Consider the following 20,046-nt stretch of genomic DNA (forward strand, 5'->3'; position numbering starts at 1 on the left):
ATCTGACCTACTGTTATGATGCAGAGCCATGCACACTAAAGCCTCTGAGGGTATGGCCCTTTTTTCCTTGTTCTTAAGAAAGAAACAGTTTTTTATTATATGTCCAGGCTTTTTGCAATAGAAACAGACACGTTTTTCTTGATAATGTTGAGAACCGTCTTTGGAATTTCCACTCATTCGCTTTGCAAGTAGTGCAGTCTCCACGTGTGTTGGTTCATCTTCATCACCTAACCTCTCTTCTTCCATTAGCAAGCGGCCTAGGAGTTCATTGAGTGTTTGCTTGTCCGGGGTCGCCGACTCACAAGATGTTCGAAAATGCTTATATCTTGCTGGCAGTGACATCAGGATCTTGGTAATAAGCATTTGGTCAGAAACTTGCTCACCTGCTTGTCTCAGGCGGAAAGCAAGTTCCTGCAATTCTGACACATGATGTGCGATACCCTTCTCGGCGTAGCTGTAACTGAAAAATTTCTGTTGTTGTAGGTGCAAACTAACTTGCAACTTCTGCTCAAAGATAGATTTTAGTTTGCACCAAATTTCATGGGCAGTCACACACGTCAAAATATGCTTCATCGTATCTTCGTCCATTCTTGTGACGATCATTTCACGTGCCTTGACATCTTTTAACCACCATTTTTTGCTTTCCTTTGTGAACGATGACGAACTTTCATTTTTTGGTTTCAATCTGTCTCTACGACATCAAGGCATTCCTTTGCAGCTACAATTATCCTAATTTGGAAACTCCAAATATTCCAGTTATTTTTTCCTTTTAGAATAACTACATTTTTCTCACTCTCCCTGACTCAAATGTGATTTTAAACTTACTGCTTACGAACCAACGCGGCACTGCAGTAATGGCGACCGGGAGCAATACAATAATAATTCCACTCACAATCCCGTATTCAACTAAAACAGATGCGGACCTTGACAGGTTGTGTCTGGGGCCATAACCTATTAAATGTTATTAATCTTTTAGGGCGCAAATTACATATTAAAAGACTTAATATCACAGAAACAACGTGTATTTCTACTTTCTTTTATACATCTTATTATCGTTCCTCTTCACTCTTAAACAAAACAAAAACTTACTAGTGCTACCAACTCAAAAACGTTTGATTGTATCTTTAACACAAGTAAATACAGTATGTCCATAAAAGAATGTTCCATTTATAAATTTCAATAGTATCAACTGTAAGCCATGTAGATTGTTAAGAAGGTCACAATTAAAGAGTAACTCAAATTAGTTTTAGATAAGCGCATGCGCGAGTACTACTTTGTTGTTTTCTCACTTGCAGTGTCACCTATGCAAAATGGTGACTCCTGAGTATAAAGCATTTTGTGTTATGCAATTTGCTAAGAGTGAATCTGTAATTTCAGTTCAACGTGCATTTCGTTTAAAGTTTAATTGTGATCCCCATGTGGCAAAAACATCCGCTGATGGTATTGGTAATTCAAAACGACCGGATGCATTTGTAAAGTAAAAATTATGGGACGACCAAAAGCATCTGTACATGATGTTAACTTGTCCGAGCATCTTACCTGCATAGTTCTTAAAAAAAATCTGTTCAGATATGTTAAAAGAATGCCTTTTTCCCCAATTAGTAGAGGGTTAACCTGCAAACTTTATTTGGCAACAGGATGGAGCCTTTCCCCATTGGAATCTCTTTGTACGAGAGTGGTTGAATGTCGAAGTCCCTGATTGGTTGGAGTGGTCGTAATGTTCGAGACGACAGAGCTCTTTTTCGCTGGCCTCCACGTTCACCTGACATAACGTAATGCAATTTTTTCCTTTGGGGCTTTATAAAAGATTGTATCTGCTTTCCGTCACTACCTATTGATTTTCCAGAGTTGAGACACAGAATTGAAGAGGCTGTTGCTTCCATTACTCTGAACTTGTTAACCAAAGTATGGGAAGAATTGGACTTAAAGTTGGATATGTACCGTATAACTGAAACTGCACATATTGAATATTTGTAAGAAAAACTAGGTTAGTTTACTTTCAATTTGAAGTATGCTTTGTTATAACATAAAATTGAAACTGGGACACTCTTTTATGGACAATCTTTATAATGGTGCTTACTGAAAATTTTGTTTATATTAAACTATGTACAATGAAGATTTTTGATTTAAAACAATTCTTTGGACATACGCCATTGCAGTTTTGCACTGTTTTTTATGGAAAAACTTCAAGAATGCAAAATAAAAATAAAAACATGAACCCACAGAGAACAAGCCTAAATCAGATCATGTCAGACTTTAAATATCAGAAGGCACAAATATTCCATAAAAAAGGATTCAGTTATGAAAAAATAACAACACAGATGAAAACACTGGGCTAACAAAAGTGATACAGTTTAAACAAAAACATTAAATGGAGACGGACAACAACCTTGGACAACACAGCAAACAGATTAAACCAACAATGACATTACAGACAAACACTGAAATCTTTCAATGACAAAACATTTCATGTTTTGGGAACTGACATCTTTTCCCATCATCACACACAAACAGACTGATATCTGACACTGGAAATCTGGGGATTATATGTGTTCAACCCCCTCTCCTGGCACAGCTAATGATAGGCAAAGGCTCCTCTGATTGACTACGCACCTAATGGCAAAGGGATGTCTTGCTGTGAGGGTTGTTAGTTTGCCAGTGTGTTTTGTGGTATATTAGTTTCTTTTTTAATTGATGGTATTCATATGTTTTGATTTAATACTTAGTTGACAGATAATATTGTTATTGCTGACAACAAATGCTGATTCCTTTAGTTTCCTTTTAATTGGGTGTTCTTACTGTATCAGTGGTGTAGCATTATCCCAGACTATTTTATGACTGTTGTCTCAGACATGTTTGGAAAGTCTAGATTTTTGAATTTATCCTTTCTTAATATCTTTTTATGCTCTTTAATGTGTGTTGAAAGGGCACTACCAGTCCACGAACCAAGAAAATAATGCTGCGAGCGCCGCGAGGCACTTGCCAACAGTGCTAACTACTGTGAGAACTAGATTTCCTAACGGGTAAAGGCATGTGATGTAACACCTATGTCTGCCCTATGACAGGAGGAACAGTGCAAGGACGTGTACCTTGTGGCTAAGGAGTGACATCAATCCCATGACAGATGGACTGTCACTGGGCGCTGCTAGAAAGTAGATACCAAGCCTACCACAACACACCAAAGTTCCGCTGCCATGTGGAGCAAGAGCAGTGTAGACAGAACTGCAGGGATGCAAAGCAATTTGTCCCTGCCAACATTCAAAGGCTGGCCGTAAGATGACCCGAGACTGTTTCTTCAGCGATGCAAGGAAAGTGTAAGTTTTCACTGTATTCCACACAAAGAGTGGGCAGAAAAGACATGCGAGAAGCTTTGAGATGTTGCCTGTGAGTATGATCTTCAGATCACCCAATTTGGGGAAGGTTCTGGATGCCGTGGCCCGAGTTTCTATCCCAACTGGAGGCCATTTTTGCCGATGGTAATGTCGTGCTCGGAGAAAGTAATGCCATACAGATGATTTATATTCAGATCCGTTGGAAACTTTTTTGAAATCTATCGCCTACAAAAAAAGTATCTTGATACTTTGCTTTATCAAAATAAAAACTAAATTGAGTTTAAAAGTAGGTATAGGAGCTATAACACACGAGACAACACAGAAGTAATAAAACTGGGAATTTAGTTACTATTAAGTTTCATGTAATACTGTGATATAGAAAACCACACACAATGTAACTAGTTTGTAATGTTTCAACTCAAGCACAAAAGTAACCAAAGTCGCAGTTTTATCACTTTTGAGTTGCCTCCTGTGTTCTAGCTTTTGAACTTGAACCATCCTCTAGACAATAGACAAAGATTCCCTACTCTATGGTCTATAGTTCCAAATTAGAGTGAAAATTGGTCATTGTCCTAAAGTATAAAATTTTGAAATGCACTTGTAAGCACCTGTGTTTTTGCTAAAATTTAAGTACTAAATTCCGAATAAATACCTACTACTGAAGTTACATCCAGTAAACAAGTAAGAAATTAGTTTTTCTCGAAGTCAACCAGCAAACACTCAACAACCACAGGCAGCACACACAGCAGTCCTAAAACAGACTGACTGCTGTAGAGCGCGGGCGGAGCAATGCCCGTACGCCTGCCGTGCCGGTTTGGCGCAGCAGACTCACTCCCCTCCGGTTCTTTTACTATATCATAAGAAGCGGGAATTCCCAGTACTTTCAGGACCAGGATTTCTTGGTTCATAACCCTAACAACTAACAAATGAGCCCCTGCTCCCTGTCTTGGGCCAACTGAAGACCAAGACTGATCACCTGCTGTGCATCCCAGTGATGTTTAATGGGCAGATAATGACAGTACTGTCTACATGGTGTAGTGGCTGACAGAGCAGGTTGTGAGGTTGGCCACTAATGACAGCATGGCGACGACAGTGGGAGATGCAGAAATTGAGGTGAGAGAGATCTGGTGACTAGGGCACAAGCAATGGTCATGGAGGGGAGGAACTGTGCAAAGAGCTTGTGCAAGAGTAGCCCTGGCTGCGCGAACATGGTGCCCTGATCAAGGTAGGAGAAGCATGAGTTAATGTTGGTGCCAGAGAGCGCATAATGCCTTAAATGATGCCCCCCCCAAGAACCGAACATATCATTAACCTCAATGACCTCAAGCAATCTGTGCCACTAGAGGATCAGGGTGGAATACATCAGGTGCTGAGTGCCAAGACATATTTTCAGCCCCTGACCATTTTCGCCACAATGTCCACTGCAGAGCATAAGATATCCACTTCACACAACCAACCAGTTTACAAGCATCCCCATGTATATGGTTTCAAAGAAAAGATTAATCCAGGAACAGATTCAGGACATGCTCCACATGGCATGCTTGAACCGTCCACAAGTAATTACAATGTGGATAATGTGCTGGCGTCAAAAAAGAACGGCACCTTGTGTTTCTGAGTGGACTTTCAGCCCATAAATCAAGTCATCTTCAGTGCACCTTCCCCCTCCTCCAATCAGCATGGAAGATGCGCTCACCAGAATGGGCAATGCAAAGATATTTAGCACATTTGACTTAAAGACTGGCTACTGGCAGGTGCCAGTAGTGCAGGAAGACAGGGGAAAAACCCCCTTTACTATGCCAGATGGGAGGTGTTTTCAGTTTCGGGCCATGCCATTCTGACTAAAGTGTGCTTTCACAACATTCCAAGCCAAGGTGGTTCGTGTCCTGGAGAGTTATGTTGGTCACTTGCTATGCCCTACCAAGACTATGTGATCATTTTGTCCGAGATGTATGAACAGCACATGCGTCATCTGGCCCTGGCATTGGAGCACCTTGCTGTCCATTGTATGATGTGCACCCCTCAGAAGTACAACACTGGGAAAGTGTAAGTTAATTTATTAGGACATATTGTGAGTGTGAGCAGCAATCTACCATAACTCCAACACTTACAAAATACTGCCATCGTATGCATAAACAATTACAAAAATTTTGTGGGCTTAGTGAATTTGCTACGAAACTATGTACTCAGATACTCAACTTAGCTCCCCTAACCGACCCAGAGAGAGGTACAAGCAGTACAAAATTAAAGACTTTCAGCTTGTGCCATATTCTGTCCTGCATTAACCCCAACAGAACTCTTTATGTTCAGACTCACGCAAGTGCAAAGGGAGTTGGTGCTGTGCTCTACCAGGTCAAGGACAATGCGAGCAGGTGCAGAATCAACTAAGCCAGTGCCAAGTTTGGACCCGCGGAGACTCACTACAACAGTACTGAGAAAGAGTGTATGGCAGTGATATGGGCCCTAAAGAAATACAAGCCTTACCTGAAGGACAAACTGTTCATCCTATTCCTATTCCTTGAGGGCCACAGAGGAAAATTGTTATGATGGGCCTTGTACCTTTAGTCAGTTGATTTCCATGTTAAACATGTGAAAGGGGATAAAAATCAACTCCCGAACTTGCTGTCCCAGGACCCACAACGGTCATGCGTGGTGAAAGACATTGTGGACTGGGAAAAAATGGTCCCACCAGGAGTTGAACTCTTGCCGTCTCACCAGGTGGGTCTGGAGTGCAACCTCATAGCTACAGATCCTGACAACCACATTCCACCCCCAGTGGAAGCGCTGCCCTGTACAAGCTCGTATGAGACATAGGCCTCATCACATAATGCCAAACTCTGATGCACAAAGGACGAGAATGACACAAGTCCAACATGAAAGAGAAGGGTTGGGATTATCTTGAATGGGGCCCCACATGAACAGAGCGAGTGATGCATGTATGTCACAGCCAAGGTATGGGTGGCAGTGCTATGATTCGCACATGACCACGACTTCGCAGGCCATCCCAACACCGATTAAACCAAATGCAAAGTGTGAAGGTAATACCATTATCCTGGGGTGGCACGGATGTTTGGGAGTACATCCGGGAGTAAGATGTACATCATCTCTGGAAGGCTAGACAAAGAGATAGGGGGGGGTGCAGCAACACCTTCACCAGCCCACTACGTTGTCCAGCATGATGGCACTCAATATCATGGGTCCATACCCATGTAAATGTAGAGGCAAGCAATTCATTGTAGTGGTCATGGACATGTTCTCCAGAATGACAGAAGCCTACTAAAATTGCCATGTCAAAGTTAACATGATAGGAGAGACATTATCCTAGCAGTTCTTTTAGAATTGGAGATACATGCAGACAATAGAGACAAATGAAGGTAGTCAGTTCCTTGGCACAACCTGTAAGGACTGGTGCCATCAATGGCATGTCAAAAATCGGACCACTCCTGCTTACCATTCCAGTGCCAACCCCACCAAGCACTCAAAGTTCAACTCTGAATTCAGCAGGAGGAAGATCATTCCAAGTGAGACCAGCACTTGACCGAAGTCCAGTCTTGCCTTCGATGGCGCATAAATGCGGCCACAGGAATGATGCCCACCAAGGTCGTTCACAGCCACAAATTACCTCTGCCAGGAGAATGGGAAGCACACCATCCACATGAGGCAGGGGAAACACCAGAACAGCAACACCAGCATCACCCAAACGAGTTGGAGGTAGCCTGCACCCAAAAGTCTAAACACACCCAGGCAATCACACCAAAGGCAGAACATGTCCTGGTGGAGATCTGACTAGGGGACATAGTGTACTCCTGGAACCATCCTCTGTCAGCGGCACCCAAGAATTACTGTGCTGAACTCGAACCACGGTGGGGAGACCCTTACAGAGTGGAGCAACAACTGAGGCAGACCACCTACCTTGTGGGTGTAGGGCACGAGGGTTAAGAAGCTCCATAGGAAAAACTCCGACTGATCTTGTACCTGAGGAAAGCCATCAAGACACTTCAGATGCCTGCTAAACACCCCTGAAATCGACCGCTGGACATGTGCGGGCTATTGCCCACCCCACTCCTTTAGCTGTTCTGCCTGGAGGAAGTCCCAGTAGAAAAAATCCAGCAAGAACAAAACAGTGACCAGACTCAACATGAGCCCAGGCCCCAGGACTGCACCTCTTACCGCTGCCGTCGAACCCAGCCTCACAAATGCTGAGTAATGGAGGTGACTGACGACCACCTGGATGACACAGGAGACATGAATGAGACAGTGGTGACTGAGCCACAGGAGCAAACATTCTGTGTGAGCCCCTTAGAAAACTCCCAAATGGGGTTGGGGCACGGTGCCCCTTTTGCAGATACAACCTTTAATGTCCATGTAAAGGAGCCGAACACGAGTCGTGCAGGCGACCACACTGAGTTTTCCCTCAATCACAAAATCTGGACAACTACATCACTGAGACTACGAGTGTCATCATGATTGATGATCTAAACAGCGAGGGGCTGTTCTGAGAGCAGTAGGCAGCCCTATTAAATGCGCCCTCTGCACGAGGCACAGCAGCGAACCTGCTGCCACGAAGCCTGAGCAAGGAAGAGGGGGTTTTGGCGGGTCAGAAAAGGGCTTTCCAACGAGGGGGGCAAGGGGGGAAGTTGCCATTCAGCCCTCTCCGAGCCGAGCCAATTTCCTGAATCCCTGACCAGTTACTGGCTAAGGCCATCCCTCTTGTCGAGGGAGGGGAGAAATACCCCCTTTGTTGGCCAGTCTTCACTTTCCGCTGGTCGGAGGCGGATGTGCGCATGAGCTCGAGAGCTGAGTGTATACACAAAAGTGCTAATTAGGATAGACGGTACTTGCGGAGTTGTGAACTGTAGGCTGTTCTTAAAGAGTCGTAGGTAGAGGCTGAGGTACCACACCAGAATGACATCACCTCCCCCGAGAGGAATTTTTGTGTGTGCTGACTTTCTCAGCCGCTACCCGACTTAGCTGCCGGGACGACACAAAATAGTATTTATTCAAAGTGTAGAATGAAAAATATTAGAATAAAAAACTTATAATGAATATAAATGAAGACAAACCTAAAGAGTAACACAAACCAAGTGACATGTAAACATAATCGTAGTCATATTCTTAATGAACACATTTATATGAATGTGACTCGAGACTATCAAAGGTTACCTAGTGTAACCTGTATAAATTGTACCCTAATATTATAAATTTAAATTATAAAAAACACATTTAGGGAGGTCTCAATATATGAGCACTATCGGTACCATTTAGTTGTTCTTTGGGTTCAAAAAATGTTTGTGACATATAATTAAAATAGCACATTGGAGGCCATCTAGGCCCTGATGCAACCTGTATAATGGGTCCTCCTTTAAGTTTAATTTTTATTTATTGTAAACACATGTAGGAAGGTCCCTTTACATCAACTCTTTTGATACTGTGTCATTTTTTTGAGTTAAAAAATGTTTGTGACATATAATGTAAACTGCATATTGGAGGGTCTCTGAGGCCCTGGTGAAACCTGTACGATACATCGCGCCAATATTATAGATTACGTTTATAGTTTTTATCGGTAGGAAGGTCCCTACATACCAACAATACTGGCATCCTTTGGTTTTTTAGGGTACATAAAATCAAACCCAGGAAGGAAGTAGCGAATTTTGCTTGGTATTTTTTATGCTGTTTTTGCCCCAAGCACATTTTGTGATTATGCACCCGGTCGGCTGGACAGACCCAGCGGATGTAGCTAACTTCAGTGCAGTTACACATCAAGACACGGACCCGTACAGCAAAACCCTTGCAGCTTCAATAGGGAAACAAATTCCTTATTGGTCATACCCAAAGGTTAGGTGCTATGGTCTTACAACCTAACAATAAAATTGGATGCTTTAAAATTAAAACATCTTAAACAATGTTTACTAAACATCAATGTTTTGGAACCCTTTTCTGCTCTATATGTTATTAATATTGTTAAATAATTTAAAATAAAAAATTGTGCAAATTTAATTACTCTATAAAAATGGTGCCATTTCATTAGTTGTACATAAATCCATGGTGATTTGTTCCATCATTTGAAGCATGTTTGGTATTTGAATAATAATACTCTAGCAAAAACAATACTTGAAAATTCACAATAATGTTTTTTCTCAGTGAAACAATGTGAAAAAAGTAAGACCCTGGAACTCCAGATCTAAGAAAAAATTTATACAACAGGTAATTTGAAGTTATATTTTTTGATTGGTTATATTACCTATAGAATAAGTAAATTGCTGGAATCACAATAGCACGACGGTGTAAATAAAAGATGTTGATGCACCAGTAAAATATTGTTTTATTGGGAAAACATATTGTTTTTATCAGCACGACAACCAAAAATAAAGGCAGGGCTACATTTGCAACAGCATGTGCACAGCACAGATGCACATAAATTGAATGCACACAGATAGCAGCTGCTACATTGGAAAATATTTGATGAGGGGGAAGGAGAAGCATGCATGGCAAGTCCACGCAGTTTGTCTCTTTGCCGCAAGAGGGCTTCACTGTATGGTCTTTGAATGTTAAATCTGTTTGAAGAATGCAAGCTTTTATCTTAGCTTCACCATCAAGTAATCCACACAGTTAAACTTCAACATTGTTTGAGATACACATCATTTAAATGTTGAAAAATGCTAATTAAAAAATTTGAGTTGAAAATTGATGAAGCTCAACTCGAAAACGTGCATTTTTAAAGCACTATTTAAAGAAACTTTTTATGACATAGCATTCCATATACTTTATTCTTAAGAAAAAAACTAATTTCTTGAAGAAAATGTTGCACTGCTTCATGCTGGAGATTTGCAAAAATTGAGTCAAATTTAAATTAAAAAGTTTAAACAATGTATGAATAAATTTTGATTGTTTATTTATTTATTTTTGTTATAAGAACCCATATTTTCAGTGTAAGGAACACTTTAATGAAGGAAAGCATCATCTGAGCACTTTTAATTTAGGGATCTATACCCCTTCATACCATGGAAAAATCATATTCAACATTAAAAAAAAAAATAATCCACTGTTCAATTGGACCAATTATAATCATGAATTGGTTTCCCCATCAACAGCACATAGACAGTGTGAGAAATTTGCAGTACATATTTTCAAAATCATAATAGATTCAAATATTTTCTTTGAATAATCACATATGAATTCCTCTCTCATTACTAACGATATGATTCCACATACTTCTTGAACTATCTTTCTTATGGTAGAGGTGCCAGTTTTAAATGAAGAATGAAGTTTGATGAAAGATCATTATGTTGCTAAATACTTGGAAATAGGTTGCTGTTAAAACACTACTACATTACAGAATTGTGTGCAGTTGGGAAAACAGTACTGAAAACACCATACCTTAGTTGTTACTTGCCAATATGGCATTGCACATAACAGAGATCCAGTGTATCTCTTGTAAATGGCAACGACTCTAGCAATAAACAAAAGCATTTCTGGCTTCTCTACATCACCTGCATAAGTAAGAACCCACAATTTTGACATGCAATTTAGATCAAGCCTGTAAGTATATTCCATGGGATATGGATTGACTGCGAAGAATTTCTTACATGGCCTGCACTAATGTCACATTAGTATCCTCTCGAATTGTACTTCCAGAGATATGGAAAGAGTGTGATGTAAGCTGAACCGGTATTGGAGACAAGTGTTTAGGACACTTGCAATGCTATTCAAAATGAACCTAGGATGTTTAAGAGGATTTCCCAGGTGTGTCGCCAATCAGCATTTTTATGCACAATTGTAAATTTGAATTTTTAAATTATTATTTTAGCAGTAATTTTTAGCTAAACTTAAACTTATTCCAATTACTGCACACTCCCACTTAATCTTTGTCAGGCTAGTTCCCCAATTCTTTCCCAGCGGCATATCTGATTTTTGCCAACGATCTCATAAGCCAACATGCAGGCTCGTCTTATCCCTGCTTCGGTGCACGTCTTGGCATGGTAACACTGCCTGTCGCCGTGACCAAGACCGCTTGTTCCTGAAGTCTCCCAGGACCCTGTTTTTCTCGGAGCTCGCCTGACGCGAGCACTACAAAGCATGATCACGAGTTGTATTACCGAACCCTCAGGCACGTCCCCAGGCTCTGTAGAGCTAGTTTCCCACTGTCATTGCAATTTCCACCTCCCCCCTCTCCAGCCTTTCCTGGGAACACGGCCCAGAGCACTGACTGGCCACTAACCCTGGTCTAAGTCAAGGTTAGCCATAGGTCTTCAAAAGTACCGCCTCTGACCTCTAGTGGCGAAGGTAGCAACTGCTGTGAGTCTCTGGCAAACTTAGCCTGCCCCCTGGCGACTCACGCTACAAGCAGTGCCCTGTAATTCTTTTGCAAGCCACCAGTGCGCCGCACTAGTTTCCTCCATAAGATCCATGCTTTCGAAGCAGCCTCGTGCCAGAGATGTGCGAATCGACTTCTCGGTTCGGCCACTACTCAGTAGATCACCATAGATCCTGATCAGACTGTGATACAGCATTTTTATCACTAAATTATACACAATTAAGCCATTTAAATTTCTGAACATCAAGTAAAACCAAGTTAAATAAAATGAGCATGCGATAAAAAGATACTTTCATACTATACCTAAAAGGTAAAGAAAAGTGCTGGAACAATTAGTGCCAAGGAACACACAAAGCCATCCCAAAGCTCTATATGTCCACCGCAGGCCCCATTGTGCTGAATGATCTTGATGGAACATCTCCTTAATAGACCATGAGCCAGGACGAATCTCAGCTATAACTTCCCCAGTTGGGAGTTCAAATGGCTGCAATTCCACACCTACTTGCTTCGCCAAAATGGTAACCTATACAACCAACCACAGAATTTATCTTGATTCAGTCAGAATATAACCTTGCTTCAGTATAATTGCTACTTGTTAGAACAGAATACAAAAAATAGTAAACTACACAGCTAACACAAAATGTATGTAGGTACTTTATAACATGTTTATAGTACTCAAGAGAAAATACAGCCCAAGGAAAGATAAAGGATTATATGGTGGCAGTTTATACAATGATAACATATAATCAGTGATTGGAAAGTTCATTAATAAAATGAACTATAGACAATCTCACGCTAAAGATTGCAGTACACGGCTTATGGCACATGCTATTGCCAGATCTCTAACATGTTACAAAGTTCAGGAGATATGGTGTATTTTAAGAACTCATATCGTAATTTGTAATATTTTATACTATTATGCTTATTAATTTGTAATAAATCACCACTTTTTTACTTTAACTTACAAAAACTTTTCACTTGCATTCATTAATATGAATTAATATGCAAATTGTACCACAAATTTCATAAATAAATTATTAATATCACATACCTTTTAATCAGTATCATCACTACTACTGAAAGAAGTTGATACTCCTTCCATAAGAGTAGCACCGGGCTGACCAGAAGAATGGGGTTCAAGTGATGGAAATGATTTTACTAACCTTTTCGTGCCATCTTGAAGTTTGTCAGCTCTCCAGAGCTCTTCTTCCATGTTTTTCACCTTTTTTATATAACTTTTCCAGTTTTATTTTGATATGTGATCATAACCTTGTGTAATTTAAGGACTCCATATCATGTGCCTTGAAAGTTGTGTTATGAAGTCTTACAAACAATTTCACTTGGACCCACACCATTGCAATAGGGTTGAGCTTGCTATGATACGCGGGCAAGGAAAGTAAAGTTCAACTTACACTTTTGGCTATTTCTTCAAGTTTATATTTTCTTATGCCTTTCTCAGCCTACTATATATAGCTATTCCCGCTTAATCATACTGACATCATAAGGAATCGCAAAGGTACACAGGAATTAGCTCACACATCCTGCTACGGTATGGCGCATTACAATAACACATACCTTTGGAGTGTTCGGCAAAAGTTGTTTGGCAAACCACTTTTCATAACCAACTGTAGTCATTTCATCGTGAGCATCAGCTGTGTTCTTTTTGTACAAGAAAGTAAGGTCAGCATTTTGAACAAATCATTTTCATTACCTGCATGCAATAATGTAAACGTACACCATTTCCTGCAGGAGGTTTAAGGCCTGAACTAAAGCCCTCAATGGTTGCCTGTAGAGCACTCTTCACTGTTGTGTCTTTCCATGCCTTTTCCACACTGATACTCACATTTACCCACAACTCAAATGTACAGAAAACTGGTTTTCTTAAACCCCTAAACCTTTTTACTTCTCTCAAGTAGGTATGCCACCACCAATTTATGTTGTCCCTTTCTATAAATGCTGCCTTGTTTACCCTTAAGTACTCAAACCCAATGTCATGAAGGAACCTATGCAGGGTGAAATGAGAAAAATCTGGCAGTGATTCGTCACTATTCACTTTTGCTAGAATAACATTTAAAGTGGGAGGAACGTTACCAAACAAAAAAAGTGTGAAAGATCCACCGTAAACCAATCTATACAACGCCACCGTAAGTTTGTGTACGGGAAATTTTCTGAATACCATTCCTTTTCTGTTTTATTTTACCATGAGTACTTTGGGTATCATGCCTCTGCAGTTCCCTCCTAAGGGTTTAAATGGTCCATTTGGAGCAGCTGGTTGCTTTGGAAGCTTCTTTAATTGCATTGTTCACACTCATGTTTTTGAAAAACAATCAAAAACTACATAACACAACCTTGCATTCCTTCCCTCATAGCCTACAAATGTAGTTTCTTTTCGGTTTTCCACCTTCCACAGCTTACATTTATGTAATCCACATAAACGTAGAAAATAAAATCACACACGTGAATAAATAACCTGTCAAAATTCTAACTGTAAGGAGTCACCGGGCAAATTCGTTGCTTGGTTGTGAGACATGGCAACTGGTAGGTTGGTTATCACAAATGTGTGTAGAAGGAAATAGCTGACTAAGGAAGCCTTTATCTTTGAAATTGCTTGCAGGACAGAACCTTACTTTTCTTAAGACAAACAGCCGTATTTACTCTTGTGAGAACACTATGAGAGCCAGCCTCTACTGCAGCATGCTTTTGCGCTGATAAGACACTTCCCTTTCACATCTATGGACATGAAAACTGCAGAAAAAGGTCAGATGGTGAGGCTTTGGAAAAAGTTTAATTTACTGTAAACATCTATCATGCTTTCAATCCCATATACCTTCCATAAAAAAACTTTTGTCGATGATCAACATTTTGATGTCAGTTTCAGAGAAATTGCCTTTTAGGTCATATCTGTATTTAAAACTGAAAACTGAAAAATAAAAAGTTTTTGTCTTGAGATCTATTCGGTATCATCCAAACAACATAAATTTATGAACATAAATAAAGAATAAGAATACACCTGTTGGCAATTTTTTGATATAATACAATTTGGAATTCACCAAAACAGTTCCCAGTAAAGTAGTTATGTATGTTTTACATTTTTTTACACCTTAAAATGGCATTATGTTTTATATATATATATATATATAGTCTGAAGCATGTCCTAAGGCAATGCTGTACAATAATCAAAAACTCTTAGTCCAAAAAGCCAGGTAGATATAAGAATGACACAGCTCCCCTCACAGCCTATCACGGAACTACCCCATAGGAGAAAACTTCGGATTTTAAATAGAAAATATGTCAATAGTTAAAATGTGTTAATGCCTAATAATTTTTAATAAATTAGAACTCAGATTTTAAAAGGGTTTTCTGTGTTAAATATTTTGCCATGTAACTATAAAACGACCTAATGGTTTTCTAGTTGCTTCATGCCGCCATGACACCCTGGCCTCATTTGATCTCTTCCAATCGCCACCCGGGGTAGGATGCCATTAACACACCTCGTCGACTTCGTTTGTACTTAGCAGATCCTTTCACATCTGCTATTCTTAACGTATTCTTAAACCTTTTATTACTTCTTCGAGGCCTACTCCGGGCAGATTGTTTATTTAATTAGTTAAGTTCTCAGTGGACGTTTGAAACAGAACAACATGTCTTAACTTTCAGGCCAGGCCACGAGGTGTCCTGATCAGCAACTAAACCGATTGAATTGCAGTTGGCACTTTTTCACAGCTTATTAACAATTATTTTTTTTCAAATAATTGTTAATCAGCCTTGTATCAATCACAGCGAATAAAAACCCTTCCACCTGACTTGTGAATACTTTGTCTGTGCAACCACGTGTTCGCCAACTCAGACGTCAGGCGTGTGGGACGCCTAGAGAGTCCACTAGTGACCGACGGTTATCGTGCAATAGCGTACCTGCTGCTGAGAGCGGGTTGGTAGAGTAGATTTTTTAATAGCACATAGGGGAATCAAGCCCAGCACCCACACGGGCCATGTCACAATCCAGGAACTGAGTCTTTAGCCGGGTCCACGTGCCCAACCACGTAGTGGCGCTAAAGGTCACAACCGACATAATTCCGACCTACCAAATATATCCCCACTGACAACAGTATGATACATGGCAACAGTACATGCAGAAATAAAGGGCAGTGCTTACAGCAGTCTGCACATGTTAGAAAGAGAGAGAAAGCACCCATTTACTTCCACACTACAATCTAAGAGTGGGACACTATAGTTCAGTACAAGATACTGTTTTTAAAATGGAACTAGTTTTAATTTAAGTCAAATAATTAAAATTAAAAATAATAATAATAAATTTAACTACACCACCATGTATGGTTTATTGATTTGAATTACAAACAATGTCTTTATAATAAATGTACTAACTCTTTAAACTACATGCAATTGTCCATACTTTTCAGTTATAATTAATCAAGTAAAATGCTAAACAAACGGTTTTACACATAGCAAAACGTAGGCATTTTTAAGCAAGAGACCTTAAAGAAGCACTAACAGCCCAAATTATAACTTCCACATAAATAATTTCCACATTATAGATATTTAATTTGTAAAATATATACCTATAGCACCTACTTTATAACTTGTAAAATTACCATGTAGTGTAATGATGGCTTACATAGCACACAAATAAACAGAATCAAAATTAATAAATTCAAAATTTTACAAGTCTACAAACTATGGAATTATTTTATTATAATGGAAATCTTGTGACTGATCATGAATAAACTGCAACCAGTGTTGAATTGCCAACACTATTTGAGTGTAATGACATTTGCATTCTGAGAGCAGGTATAAATTCTGAATTGATCTGCCGAAGCTCTCATTTTAGAATCTGTTGTGTTTACAAAAACTGATAATTTCTTGAAATAACCACCATTAAATACCCTACACTGAAAATTTCCATTTGCATTGCCATAGCTTGAAAATGGGGGAAAAACTTTAACAAAAATATTTAGGGAAATAATCAAACTTATCAAAGAAAACTACTGATGTACACTTTAGTTTGAATAAGCTTCTACAACATGTTATAGCTTAACTTATAACAAAAGGAATATCTAAAACTATTACCAACATATAGCAGTGTTTTGGTAATCATAGCCAGTGATGCTGCATGCATTTGGAAGTATTTATTTAATATTTGATCTCAAAATTATTACATTAGGATTAAAGTTTAGAAAACAATCACAATTATGCTGTTTTAAATACAGGCTGATTTCAAACAACACAGAGAACACCCAGTCATTTATTGCTAATTCTCCTTTAAAGTGATTATCAATAGAAATATGTACCAAAAATTGTTTTTTCAACACCTTTTTTTTAAAGAAATGTTATTAACTAATTGCAAAAACCATTGTGCAAAGTAAAAGTGATGGTTGTCTCCATGCAACTGTGAAGGTGAAATGGGCGCAAGAGTTGTTCCTTACAAACACTCCTCACATTTTTATGACTTGATGCTATCTAACATGCCCCTTTTTGAGTGTTTGTGGATGGCTGCTCACCAAAACACTCTAATATCTCATTTTCTAAGTGAAACATGCACAGTGTTTCTGAAAAGTACATGCATTAGTTTTTTTTTTTGCATAAAACATGGTGACCAACCCATAACCACACCATATCCTACTGCACCAGCAGTCAAATGCTGTGTGGTGTCGTCCCGACCTGTCTGGATATCTTTTCAAGTACAGACGTTGGGCAACTTGTTCATTGCAAACACTTCACTCATACAACAGAATGTTTATCAACTAGGTGTAATGTCCCATCATAATAAATATGCCTGACTACATACAGCAACAGCAAGCTTTAATAATTCTTTGCTAGTACATCATTAAGTCAAATGCCATTTCGCTGTTGCACATCCCTGTGTATAACGTGGTATGTAATTGTAAAAAAATTCAAATTTAGCATCTGACATGTATAAATTACAAGAAAATAGCTTCTCCTGGTGTTCTGACAAGACAACTTATTGTTAATTTCAAGGTACTGGATAGTCATTAATGAACCTAAACAATCAATTACAGCTGAGTGTTATATATGTTATATATTATTAACCTATTAGTTGCCTGGTTGAAACTGCAAGTAGTTTCTTATATTTCTTAAAAAAAAATTTTTAAAAAAAAGAAAGAAAGTTTTTTCAACTTTGATTATTAAAGATGCATAAGTTACGAATTTGATCTCAATTAATTTTCTCGTAAGGAATAAACTGCCGGGCACTGTCAAAGTTGTTTGGAAAAATTCTGTACATATGTACATTAAACTTTCCTACTGGCAAGAACATTTATTCAAATGAATATATATATATAGAGGAAAGTGCCCAAAAGTGGACCCCCATTTTGTTTTTTAATAAAAACACAAAGTAAACTGTAAAAAAATATGTTTTTAAAGCATGAAATATTTACTTTGTTAAGTTGTAAAGCATTTACATTTGTAATTTTGGAAAATATAATTAAAAATTGCTTTGAAAAAATTATTTACCAAACCCTTACACTTTGACGATCTTAAAAATAGTTGCCTAAATCGGACCCCTTGTAAAAAGTATTAAAATAACACAGAGTAAAATAACAAATAAGATATTAAATCAAAGAAAACATAATATCTATTGTTTCAAAATATACATAATATAAACAGTTACTGATTAAGTTTCAAATAAACCTACAGAATGTCAAGATACAGAAGTTATAAACAGAATTACATCATTTAGCGACAAAAGTCGCAAATATAAACGTCCTGTTCAGCCCCTGCACAATCCACATGGGCCCACAATAAGCACATAACACACATGACCCAAAGTTCCCCTTCAGAATCCTCCGTAAATTTCCTGTCACAAAACATACACGAAGTATCATCATCTTTGGATGGGGAGACTCCCGGAAGAAAGTCCAATTCGGATCTTCCAGATGACATGCTGTTTTCATCTTCGGTGCTTGATTCTTTCACATTTCTCTCAAAATTCAAATGCCTTGTCACGAGCACTTTTCCTTTTCTTGATGGCTCTGTTCCTGAACCACGTCCCCGGCCACGATTCCTTTTGCATCCTTGACCATGATTTCGTTCTTGCTGTTCTGCTTCCTTGGCTTCTTTAGCTTTTTTAGCTTCCACTAATTGGGTTCTGTAAGGAGTGGATGTAATGACCGTAGAACTGCAGGCCTTTCGTCCTCTGTTCGAGGTCCTCTTTTTAATTTTTGGGATGGGAGTGATGTCAAATGGGCTTGTCTTAGAAGATGTGGAACTCTGAGGATCCTCAGTTGTAGCTGATGGCCGCGGAATACCATGACGTGCCAAAGACGTTGATGGTTGACTTGGTTCAAACTCTACAATAACTCGTGGTTCCTCTGTGTTACGTTCTTCTCTGCTCTCTCGATAACTCTGATTTTCTGCAGTTTGTTTCTTCAACACAGATTCGTAGAAACTTGAATCTCGTTTTTTGGTTGCCTCTTCAATGTATTCAGCATCAGAGAACAGCTTCTTGTTCAAGGGGTATATGCCTGATATTTTAAATCCATTGATTGCTATTTGAGCAGTTTGGCATCTAATATAGGCTTTGCCAAACAATTCCATTACATCAAAAGGACTGACGGCGCGCTCATTGTGCCTTAACCACTGCCTGATTTCCTCACTGTAATAAGCTTTGAGAGGACCCATGAAACTTCTATCCAGCGGTTGTAGTTTGTGCGAGGAGTGAGGTGGCAGCGACAGAATGGTAACATTATTCGCTTTTGCCAAGTCGATCAGATCAATATTCTGTGTGTGGCTAAAGTGGCCATCCAAGAGCAACAGCACAGGTTTTTCATTCGTAGGATGGGCAAACTCGATGAAGTGTCGAAACCACTGAGTGAAGGAGTTGGTTTGGATCCACCCTGAAGGGTGCGCTGCAAAGATTGTTCCTGGTGGAGCACCCTTTTTCAACTGTTCACTCATATTTTTCCTCGGAAAAATTACTAAAGGTGGTACAAATGAGCCACTAGCATTCATACAAGCAACAATTGTTATAAGTGCCCCACGTTCTCCTGATGTCAAGGCAGCAACCTGTTTTTTACCCTTAAGGCCAATTACTTTTGCTACTTTACTTTGTACCACTGTAATTCCACTCTCATCAACATTGTAAATTCTGTCAGGAGAAAATTTACCTTTCTCATAAATATCTTCCAGAACATTATAGAATTTCTCTGTATTTTCTTTGCTGAACCCGAGAGCCCGGCTGTAGGATGTTCCAGTAGGCTTACTTTCTGACAGTTTGGTTTTGTGGCGTTTAAGAAAAAGTTTTACCCACTTTTTCCCAGCAATTCCGTCTTTGAAAGGATGTTCAATGTCATTTCTCTCTGCCAATTGTACAGCAATTCTTCGCAAGTCATTACGAGTAAGTCCAAAAAAAGAAGCTTCCATAGCAAG

General features: G+C 39.2%; 1 protein-coding gene across 2 annotated transcripts in view; it reads right to left on the reverse strand.

Annotated features, from left to right (window-relative positions):
• The window catches only part of LOC134529239 (transmembrane protein 43 homolog), a 140,118-nt gene that overhangs the window by 25,076 nt on the left and 94,996 nt on the right, over positions 1 to 20,046 (reverse strand). For both annotated transcript variants that reach the window (XM_063363128.1, XM_063363129.1), the window contains one exon: positions 11,947 to 12,166. In XM_063363128.1, coding sequence (XP_063219198.1) covers positions 11,947 to 12,166 — 220 coding nt within the window. The remainder of the gene's footprint in view (positions 1 to 11,946; positions 12,167 to 20,046) is intronic.

This window comes from Bacillus rossius, chromosome 2, assembly GCF_032445375.1.
Source record: "Bacillus rossius redtenbacheri isolate Brsri chromosome 2, Brsri_v3, whole genome shotgun sequence".
Lineage (NCBI taxonomy): Eukaryota > Metazoa > Arthropoda > Insecta > Phasmatodea > Bacillidae > Bacillus > Bacillus rossius.